The sequence below is a fragment of the Anabrus simplex genome, chromosome 1 (genome assembly GCF_040414725.1).
Source record: "Anabrus simplex isolate iqAnaSimp1 chromosome 1, ASM4041472v1, whole genome shotgun sequence".
Lineage (NCBI taxonomy): Eukaryota > Metazoa > Arthropoda > Insecta > Orthoptera > Tettigoniidae > Anabrus > Anabrus simplex.
In genome coordinates this window covers 733,000,732-733,012,964 of record NC_090265.1, presented here as the reverse complement: position 1 = coordinate 733,012,964, position 12,233 = coordinate 733,000,732, and the positions used below count along the sequence as shown (strand labels likewise).

Below are 12,233 nucleotides of genomic sequence, written 5' to 3'. Positions count from 1 at the left end.
AAAAATGGTCCACTCAGATAACACTTCTTCTAGGACTGTGCATGTAAATCAGCTGTGGCAACCAGAGCCATATTTAGGCATGGACCTTATGTGCGTGGGACCAGAGTGGCAAATGTGTGGGGCGGCAAACACGAGAAGGTCTAATCGTTTGAAAACTAGTTTTCATAATGCGAGCACTTTTGTATTCAAAAGCGAACACTCCTGAGATAAATAACGGAATTTTCCTTCTGCTTATGTGAAAACTGTCGGTAATGCTATTATAAATACCATCACAATGTTGAAACATAACCCCCTCAGTTCTGCATATGGATATCAAGATCACTTCGGGCTGCAACTTAGTCGAGTGGTCAGCGAATAAACACCATCTAAAGACAACCGTGTCGTGTTGAGTGAATTAAGAAGGCCGCTAATTTCCCATAATACCAAGAGTTCTGGAGAAGTCCATAAAAGAAAAAGCCTTTTTTATTCATTTTGTGAGAGTTTTATTAAATGTTTATCATGTCATGAACATGAGATGGAAAGTCAAAAATGATTACGGTAAATGGCGCAAATTATCGCAGCTTAGCAGAAGGGAAGAAGGGGAGGGAATGTGAATTGTTTTCTCAAACACTGAATGTAGAGTTGTTTTCCACACTATCCAACTTCTCATGCAATGACGAAAATAAAAATGATGGTAACATCAGAGAAAACTTTGTTGAGTGTATGCCCACTTTTAGTTGCGTTTCCATTGGCGTGCTGTTGGAACTATAAGTGAAAATTATGAAGACGCTCTAATATCAAGGGAAGGTATTTTTAAACCAAATGATTACCCTTATTTTTGGCTTATGAATTACATTACTAGAGACTACTTTGCTCAAAGTGGTGTGAAACAGAATGAGGACATTTTCTATAATTCTATGCAGATGTATCCAGGCAATTAGCGAGTGCTGTTTGAAAGAAAGCTTTTAAATGGAGACATTATGAAACATGAATATCTGGTTTATTACTGCAGCTGACAATCTATTTTGTGCTCCTTGTAAACCCTGTGAGCATCTCAGTCTGCAACAACTGGCTTCAATAATTGGAAACACAGAAATCAAGAGTTAATGGACGATAGGAATGTTGACTCTCGTCATGATTACATGCTAATGTTTAAAAGCTGGGGTAGTGAAATTGTGCAGAGTTGACAGTCGTCTGCTCTCTCAGTTAGAATTATTATTATTCATTGGTATCAATGTTTCACATTTCACCTTAGAGGCAGCAGTACATCAGCCTTTCACTGCTGCGTTCCTTGGTTCAAATCCCGGTCACTCCATGTGAGATTTGTGCTGGACAAAGTGGAGGTGGGATAGGTTTTTCTTTGGGTACTCCAGATTTCCCTGTCATCTTTCATTCCATCAACACTCCAATATCATTTCATTTCATCAGTCAGTCATTAATCATTGCCCCAGAGGAGTGCAACAGGCTTCGGCAGCCAGCACAATTCCTATCCTCGTCGCAAGATTCATTCATTCCATCCCTGACCCAATCTATAACTGGAAAACGGGTTGTATGTTTTCATTTTCTTTTAACCTTAGAGGCATCTGACTATATATATATATATATAAATAATAGTAATTGTAATTTTGTCTTATCAAGTTTACGGAAAGGGGCGCAAAATTATTTGGACCGAAAGGTGTTGCAGTAGCTAAATTCAGCCCTGATTGCAGGTAAGAGGAAAGTAGTATGGTTGTGACTTCTTAATGCTTATTGCAAGAGTTGATAGGGATAAAGTTCATAGATTCATTGTTATTTGATTTTTCTTTCTTTTAACATATGAGTTTGCCAATTTGAACAATGCATTTTCTTCTGCAGAAATTTAATTGAAATTTAAGTTACTATTATTACTTTTTTGTGAGAAGTAGATAAACATTAACTCCAAGATATTAATGTAATTCCCTTTCTGAACTGTGTACGGTAATTTCATGTCCTTTTCTGTGGTCATGGAACTATGATTGTTATGCTTATGTTCATGTCCTTCACTGCATTCATGCGTTCTTTATATCGAATTTCTAAACTTCTTCCTGATTGTCCGATGTACTGTTTTTAACACTTCTGACAGGTCAAGATATACCTGACCTATGATACTGATCGACTCTATCAACTTTATAAAGATTTATAAAGAACCAACATTTATAAAGATTTTTAGCCAATCACCCCATTGATAAGTAAAAACTTGTGGCTTGTAAAATTTTGTTTACATATGAATGAAAAACTCAACAAAGGTGCCAAACAGTCAACTGGTAACTCACCAATTAAAAGGTTACCTAATTTGTATAGGTTTCCTAAATATTTGGTATTTGAATTGGTTATCATTTCTAGTTATTATGTCCAAATAATTTAGTTTTATTCTTTTCAGATTCCATTGTGAACTTAATATTCATATCCAATTCATTGAATAAATCTTAAAGTTTACTGGTATCAAGTTTTAATTCTTGCTCATTGATAATAACAAATACATCATCAATGTATCTTAACCACATTTTCAATCCCTGTATTTTTTTATTATTATTATTTTACTCGGCTCTAAGAAATTCACATAAATATTCACCAGTACACTAGATGCCAGTGAACCCAGGCCTTTACTTTGTTTGTAGATATTACAAAATAATTGTTATCCAATGTAAAAGTTAAAATTCTAATGAATTCTTCTAATTCTAATTTATTTAGCTCACTGTTCTGCATAAAATAATTTCTTATAATTTTCTATTATTCTAGAAACAGGTGTATTAGAGTACATGTCCTTAAAGCAATTATATAAGGTTTATTGGTCCCATGTGCTCTGTTAGAAATCAGATTTAAATCACCCTCAACTCAAATAAGCCACCGAGTCAGAACTGCTGTGCACTGCTATGAAATAAATGCCATAAATAGAACAGCAGCCAGGATTTTCAAGCACAGTTTTCAGTGACACATTCAAAATAATTGAATTCAACTAATAATGATGTGAAAATGAAGATATTATGTGGTAAATCTCAAAACGTTTGGGCATATGTAGAGATGAAACTAAATAAAATAATAAGTGAGTTATTCTACCTTTTCAAAACAAATTAAATAATGTTTATTAAAGAAACATTTAATGGGACTAATTTTGACTTATTTAAAGGTCATCTTCAGCCATATCATGTGTAGAATAAAGTACTTGAAACCCAGTTGTTTTGAAGATGGTTGGTCTTAAAATGGTCTTAAAACGTATAAGTTTGACACTATGAAAAATTGTTTATAGAATTTCTTGAAAACTCATTTGTTGTAAGAAATTAGTTCTCTTAGCTCTAGGAATATACGAGAAGAAGTCTTAAAATATTCTTAGTATTCAAGAACGTAGATAAATTCAAAATTCACAGTCTTGATGAGATGTGGAAATGGGCATATAAGCATAGTGTTGTTGTGGTAGAGCAGAAGTAGTCTTATGATATTCTTCTTATCACTGCAAAGCATAGATACACTTTAAAATCATTCATAATCTTGATGAGATGTAGAATTGAGCATATATGCAAAGTATTGTCTCGGTAAAATGTGAGTTGAACAAATATATTATTGCAGTGGAAGGGAAATTCTATATAGTTGTGTGTCAAGAAAACAATGTAAAAAAATGTTGAAGGTATCCATGGAGATTAATGACTTTAAAAAATGAAAGTGAAAAGGCACTTGAAGATATGAATTAAGTAAAAAAATTTATATTCTTTGTATTAAAATGGTGGAAAGAATTCTCATCTAATGTTGATATAAAAGAAAGGAAAAATAAATAAAAATAGAAAAATGTTGGAAACATTAATGGCATTTAAGGGATGTGAAATATTGAAAGAAATAATGAAAGGAAATAAGCCAAAATGTAGTTCATCTTACGTAACCAAGTGTTCGACATATTAGTAAACTAATGTAAGCTACTTGGAAGCAAAAGACATGAAGAAAGAAAAATACTAATGTTTAAAAGTTGAATCAACACAGTCATTTAAGTAAATTAGAAATCAAAGATTTTCGTTCAGTTTTGAAATTAATTCTGGATAACATGATAATATTATCATCTATAAACAAAAAGGTTTGGCCATGGGCTCACCTGCTTCAGGCATACTAGCTTATATTTACCTACATTTCATAGAACATAACAAGATTGAAAAAAAACAAAATTTTAACAATATCCGCTTTTGGCTTATATATGTCGATGATGTCCAAGTTATTTTAGATGAAAAATTTTCTAGTGCCAAGCCCACTCTTCTAAATCTTAATAATATTAAATTTACACTTGAATCTGAACTAGAACAAAACTTATTTAGACCTAACCATCACTAGAAACCCAAATTCTTTAGGTTATAAAATCTTCAGAAAACCTACTCAAACTATTTCCACAATCCATCATGATTCATCACCACATAACCCACAAACGGGCCACTTACAATAGTTTAGTTTTCACTGGAGCTTAAACTATTCCTATGTTCAAACAAGATATAAAAAGTGAATTAAATAGCATTTGTTTCATTGCTAAATCAAACTGATACAACAATTTTTTCATTGATAGAATAATTAATAAGTACAGACATCGCCCTTCAACTACTTTAATGAAAGATAAACCTAATGCCTCAATAATTTGAACCTTTACTTTTAACAAGGACATTTACGAAATCACTAACACCTTTAAAAATGCATTATAAATGTAGCATTCAAAACTAATAATAAGAATTCATACAACTTATACAACTCCACCTCTATTAATAAATTTAATTGTTTCTCTAAATCAGGTGTTACCAGGTGAGTTGGCCATGCAGTTAGGGGCGTGCTGCTGTGAGCTTGCATCCAGGAGATAGTAGGTTTGAATCCCACTGTCGGTAGCCCTGAAAATGGTTTTCTGTGGTTTCCCATTTTCACACCAGGCCAATGCTGGGGCTGTACCTTAATTAAGGCCATGGCTGTTTCCTTCCCATTCCTAGGCCCTTCTCGTCCCATTGTCACCATAAGATCTATCTGTGTTGGTGCAACGTAAAGACACTAGCAAAAAGAAATCAGGTGTTTATAGATTCAAATGTCATGATTGCAATTTTTCTTATATCAAACAGGGAGATACTTCATCAGTAGATACTCAGAATATTGGACTGCCATTAAATACAATAAATGTTTGGCTGTGGGTCAGCATATGCATGGCTATAACCGTAATTTCACCGATATTCAACAAGACCTAAAAATTCTTAAAACATCACACAAAGGCCTAATACTTGATATAACAGAGAATTTTTCATACATTTAGATCAATATTTTAACTCTAGTTACAACCAAAATGAAATATGTGAAGAAAACCAATATTCTTTTTGACCTTTTTTTCATTATTCTTAAAAATGTTAATTTAACTGATCTAAATTCAATCTTCCATTCTATTCATTCCAGCTCTCCTAGGCATTTACCTCCATTCCCTCAATTTTCAGCCCCACCTTAAGTTTTTTTACATCCATTCATAACACCTTTCATTATAACTATATATTTATTCAACTTTTAAACTTAGTATTTTTCTTTTTTCATGTCTTTTGCTTCCAAGTACATTAGTTTACTAATATGTCCAACACTTAGTTATGTAAAATGAGCCACAATTTGGTTTATATCGTTTCTTTCTTTCAATATTTTACATCCCTTAAATTTCATTAATATTTCCTACATTTTTTAAATTTTATTTATTTTTCCTTTCATTTATATCAACATGAGATGAGAATTCTTTCCACCATTTTAATACAAATAATATTTTTTTTAAACTTAATTCATATCTTCAAGTGTCTTTTCACTTTCATTTTTAAAAGTCATTAATCTCCATGGATACCTTCAATATATTTTACATTGTTTTCTTGACACACAACTATATAGAATTTCCTTTCCACTGCAATAATATATTTGTTCAACTCACATTTTACCGAGACAATACTTTGCATATATGCTCAATTCTACATCTCATCAAGATTATGAATGATTTTAAAGTGTATGTACGCTTTGTAGTGATAAGAAGAATAGCATAAGACTTCTTCTCCTCTACCACAACAACACTATGCTCATATGCCCATTTCCACATCTCATCAAGACTATGAATTTTGAATTGTATCTACGTTCTTGAATACTACGAATAATACTTTAAGACTACTTCTTCTGTATATTCCTACAGCTAAGTGAACTAATTTCTTACAACAAATGAGTTTTCATAAAATTCTATAAACAATTTTTCATATTGTTAAACTTGTTTTAAGGCTATCATCAAAACAACTGTTTTAAGACTATCTTTAAAACAACTGTGTTTCAAATACTTCATTCTACATGCAATATGGCTGAATATGATCTTTAAATAGGTCAAAATTAGTTCCATTAAAGGTTTCTTTAATAAACACTATTTAATTTGTATTGAAAAGGTGGAATAACTCACTTATGCCTGGTTGTATAAAGACATCTGACTGGAGATCAATTAAGAACTTAGTTCTGAAAATGAACTGTGATTACGACTTCATCGCGTTGTATAAAACTGAACTCGGTTTACACATTTGTAGTTCAAATGTAATCGGAGTTCAAAAAATTGGACGTGGCAACACCGCAAAACAAATGAAATACGAAATAGCTCGGCCCGTTGGATAATACTTAATTAGTGGGATTGACCTGGCCGTGACTGTTACCAAATGAAATACGAAATTGCCGTGACTGTCGAAGAAGAAGGAGAAGAAAATAATATTGTAATCTCGCGAAGTAAACATGGAAGGAACTTCACACAGAAAGAAAAGGGCGATCTGGTGGATATTGTACTATCAAGGTACAAACATATAATAGAAAATAAAAGAACCTATATGGTGACATCAAAGTTGAAAGAGAAAGCCGTTGACTTTGAAAACTTACTGTAGCATAAAACCTAAGAGTTGTTAGGAACATACACATGGGTGACAGGGGATAATTTATTAGACTAGGTTTCTGTAGTGTGTCCCTTAACTTTAGTTCCAGTCGTTCCACAAAATCTTTCGATAAACGAAATCTTATTTTGAACATTTCACACAATTCAATAATCGGATTCCGTCTGTGCCGAAAGACGCGAGGAGCTCGTTGTAAAATCAACTCTTCTTCATCAGACGAAAAGTCGGAATAATCTGACATCCCTGCTAAAGAAAATAGGCTATACATGCTTTGTTTTGTAAACTTGAAACATAATAGAAAACTAAGTAACAACATGTTGGTATAGCAGTAGGCTATTGTTTATATTATATTCACATAACCTCACTTCTGAAAAAATAGAGCGATCTTTAGCAATGTTATTTAACTACTAGCATTCAATATATTTATAACACACCTCGATATTATTAAGGTACGGTATTCTTACGCAGATACGATACAAGGAAACACTTCTCAAGTCTTCAGGTCTACTTCAGTGTTTAATATGAGTGATAATGATCTAAGTTCAAGGAGATTAACCGACGAATATTCGGCAGTCAAATCTGAACTTAGATCAAGACGAGATGATCTTAGGTTAGCGTTTATACAACGGAAAATCGAAGTTCAACTTGACTGGCAGCCATTTTTCCTCTTTGTTACTCAGATCAAAAGTTTTATACAACCGGGCCTTATTATTTTATTTAGTTTATTCAAAGTTCAATACACCCATAAAACGAAATTTATTTCACTAGATATGTAAAGACGCTTCACACTTTTTTGGGTCTCAATACATTCATCATTGCTCCAATATAATTCAATATCAGAATGCAGAGGTCAAAGTAGGCCTTAATTTCATCTTCATTGGTGGCAAATCACACGCCATGTTCTTTCTTTCATTTGTGGGTCGATAATTGTTCTGTAGCATAAATATTTGTTTCCAGTGCAGTATGGGAAAACATTGGGTCATAAACTCCAAAAATACAGTCAACTACAATACAGAATTATATAAATATTTGAATCTCAGTTCTCCTAACACCCCTGGAAAGCCTGTCACACCCAGTCACTATGTTTTGCCATCTCACCCGGGGCTTTAGGTACAATTTCACAGTCATTCGTATAAGATGAACTGAAAATCTCTTCTTTAGAATTATCATAATTGCCATCCCTGTCCTTTGAATAACTTTTTAAACACTTTCAATTAACTCAGCAATAGCATTGCTGTGAATGGCCTGTACTATGTACGGAACCATGGCTAGGAGACTGACTGACACCTGATAATGTGTTTGTGCTTTCAGTGACTACAGTTGTGCAATAAATTATGGAACAAGTTCTTAGAAAGAAAGCTGTAAACAAGCGGCATCCTTGTTCTATTCATAGAGGTTTGAAAAAGGGAAACCCTTGCAGGGTTGGTCAACTTAATAAGAGCTGGTACATACGACTCGGATTGGCACTCGGCCCAAAATACTTAGAACAACAGCTCTCTGCCCTGCTGGAGCCTAGTATAGTGCAAGTCAGCCCTTAAAGTCTCTGAATTAGAGCTCGAGAATCATCACAGGGCTCTTCCAGTGGACAGTGTGAGTGGTACTTCCATACAGAGACAGCAACCTATGGTTATGAACTCTCTTGTTAGATATATAATGAATGACCTAGTAATAGCTAATCCTGGAACTAAGGTTGCTGAATTGTAGACAGGAACAATCTGGCAGCATACATGTATTGTTTTGTGTCTAGTGTGCTGGTATCTGCATTTGTTGATATAAAATTACTGCTTATTATGACTGTACATATTCTATCCATTTTTCACTGTAATGTGTCATTCATATTTTGTAAGAGCTTCTGACCGAATAAACAAAGTCATGCTTATTTTCTTTCATCTCACAGGGATACCCATGATGCCGAAGATTCCTCAGCTTCAACAAAAGAAGAATTTCGTTGTGATATATGCGGTAAAGTATATTCCCATCGTGGAAGCGTACGAGACCATTTAAATGTACATTCGAAGGAAAGGACGTATGAGTGTTCCTACTGCTCAAAAGTATTTTATCAGAAAGGTCATCTCAGCATTCATATTCGCATTCATACAGGGGAGACTCCTTACGTTTGTTTAATTTGTGGGCGGCAATTTAACCAGAGCTCTGCTCTTGGTGTGCATCTCAATATCCATAATGCGGTTAAAGCACATAAATGTAACATATGTGGTAAATCTTTCAAACAAAAGGATGGTCTGAAGACACACAAACTAGTCCATACAGGCGTCAAGAATTTCAAATGTACAATCTGTAAATGCGCTTTCGCTCACAGAGCAAGCTTGAAAACTCACATGTTTCTTCACAATGGGCAGAAGAATTTCCAGTGTACAATATGTTCAAAGTCTTTCAGAAGGAGGCACCATTTAAATTACCATATAGCAAAACATATAGGACAGAAGGACTTTGCCTGCGATATTTGTGGTAAGACTTTCATCCAGCGATCGCACATGAGGGCTCACATGTTTACACATACTCGTAACACTGATTTTAAGTGTAACATATGCGACAAGGGATTTCCGCATCTGCATGTATTGAAACTACATCTTCGCAGTCATTTTGGAGGGGAACGCAAGTACAAGTGTTCGTATTGTGGTAAAGAGTATTTACAGTCGAATCACTTGGCGAGACATATACCTACGCATACAGGAGAGAGATTTCCATGTCCAGTATGTGATAAAAGTTATGCGACTCGTGAATACGTGAACGAACATGTTAAGAGGAAGCATGAAGGTAGAGATGAAACCTGTGAAAAGTTTAACTGTTTCCACTGTGGCAAAAAGTTCGTAAAATTGAGTTACTTGAGGAAGCACATCAGTTTTTTGCATAATCCTGAAAAACAGCGCAAATGAAATCTGTGCGTTTTCAAGTCTTGCCAACATTCACAAAATTATCCTAGTATAGATAATCATCATGGGCCTCTTCCAGTGGACACTGGGAGTGGCGCTAAGATAGCCTCACTCGGTGATGGGGAATAATTTAACAGTTTGTGTTACCGTGTTTTCGCGGGTCACAAAGGTGAAAGAAGGTGCGGGTATGAACGCGTCTATCTACGACAATCAAAAAATTAATTAAAAGGTTTAAAATTTAAGTTACATTTCTTTTCACCTCTTTTGTTTCTTTTCAGATACGGAATTTTAACAAACAATTCGCTCAGCGGCAGCACAAGATTTCAGGTACAGTACTAGCTTGTTAGCTTAGAGAAATCAAGGGCAAAAATCAACAAAATCGCCCATGAACAATCTGAGCTTCAAGCTCCCGATTTTACAAAGGTTGCTTGAGCACTATTGCTCCATCAACCCAATAGTCAAGGAGATAGATCTCCCAATTTCATTTGCAAGGTATTCACAACATACAATCATCCAAGAGTACCTTTTGCTCCACAACGTTACCGCCTTCCAAAAGGGAACATTCAGTGTAGAAATGGGAGAGAGTAGTTCACCAGAAGGACTAGTGTCAGAACTGCTCAGTCCCTGAAATGAACAGTTCTTTTACTTCCTACTCTTCTCCCTCAGTAACTTCGCTCGCTAGAGTCCCAGGCAGCTGGGCTGCCAACAAATGGTCCGTAACCAGCACGTGGGTTTTTTATATCTGCTCGCGCTTCGCACCACAGCAGCCGAATGTACCTTTAAAAATTAACAATCATGATTGTTTTAAAGGGCATAGCAATTAGGTTACTGAGAATAAAATGGTTAATGGTTGGATTTTCAGTGATTTTCTTTAAATGTCTACAGGAACAATGTTACAATACCTCTGAAATTTGGCCTTCATTCTCAGAATACGATCACGAACCGTGGTATTAATTTCACTTGCAAGTGGGGGTTTGGAAAAGGATTTGGAAGGAATCAGCCATGGTTTTTGAAGAAGGTACTGTTCTAGCATGTTCCTCGAGGGAAAAGGGAAAACTACGGAAAACCTTTAGAGAACAGCCGATGGGGAGATTCAAACCCACAGCGCCTCTCGAGTCCGGGTACATGCAAGCAGTGCTTACCGTCATGCTACACCGGTCGGCGATAAACTATGAGTTCAGTGATTCCACATTATTAATATGTTGATTGTGAAACTTGGGCTATGATTTCGAACTCTCTAAATATCACATTACGTGCGTTTGGATTAGGCCTATTTTAGCTTAGAGTACTTTACATCACGAACACAAAAATGTAAAAAGATTGTGTCGATACTTACATAAATTTAGGCCAAGTTTTATGGTTTTCCTATTGCAATCAATCTACACAAGTAAATTTTCATTTCACTAGAAAGTTTCCTCAGCGCACTCCTGTAGAAGAGTCTCGGGCCAACCTTCTGGTTAGTCTTACTCTAACTCCTACTCCTAGTCCCATCACGTCCCGCTCAAATAGCATACAAGCCTCTCATTGGTCGCTTGGGACTAAAAGAACTACAGCCCCGTAGTTAGTCTCCCGACACGAAAATGTAAAAGATTATGTCGAAACTTACATAAATATACGCCAAGTGTTATGGTTTCACAACTGGTATCACATATACAATCAATCAACACAAGTAAATTTACATTTCATTAGAAAGTTATCTTCGTGCACTCCTGTAGAAGAGTCACGGGCCAACCTTCTGGTTAGTCTTATTCCAACTCCTTACTCCTAGTCCCGTTACGTCCCGCTCAATTCGCATACAAGCCTCTCATCGGTCGGTTGAGACTTAAAGAACTACAACTCCGTAGCTAGTCCTTCCTTGAAGAATTACTCATCCTGCCTCTCATTGGTCGGTTGGGACTAAAAGAACTACAGCTCTATAGCTGGCCTCCTGACACGAAAATGTAAAAGAGTATGTCGACACTAACATAAATAAACTCGAAGTTTTATTGTTTCGCAACTGGTATTACATAACAACTAATCTACACAATTCAAATTTACATTTCACTATCCATTGGCCAACCTTCTGTTCTGGTTAGTCTTATTCCTCACGGCCGAATGGATCCCTCGCTGCGCTGAGCTAACTAGAGCGAAGCATCAAGTCGGCCGTGTACTCCTACTCTTAGTTCCATCATGTCCCGCTCATATCGCATGCAAGCGTCTCATTGGTCGGTTGGGACTTAAACAACTACAACTCCGTAGCTAGTCCTTCCTTGAAGACTTACTCACCCCGAGGAGCAGTTCCTTAGGAGCAGTTCAGTCAGGAACGACTCATCTCTAATTCAGTGTTTACACTAACTCTTACGAGAATAGAAAGAGCATCTATGTTCTATAAATTTGTCTAGGAGACTGCGCTCCGCACCTTATACCCTAACTGTCTTCTCAAGGCAACCTTCAACTTTTACATTTACTATCAGAGCACCTT

General features: G+C 35.5%; 1 protein-coding gene across 2 annotated transcripts in view; it reads left to right on the top strand.

Moving 5' to 3' along the window:
• The window catches only part of LOC136856859 (zinc finger protein 83), a 214,685-nt gene extending 204,275 nt beyond the window's left edge, over positions 1–10,410 (top strand). For both annotated transcript variants that reach the window (XM_068225189.1, XM_068225190.1), the window contains exon 5: positions 8,779–10,410. In XM_068225189.1, coding sequence (XP_068081290.1) covers positions 8,779–9,775 — 997 coding nt within the window. In that variant the 3' untranslated portion in view covers positions 9,776–10,410. The remainder of the gene's footprint in view (positions 1–8,778) is intronic.
• The last annotated feature ends 1,823 nt before the right edge of the window (positions 10,411–12,233 follow it).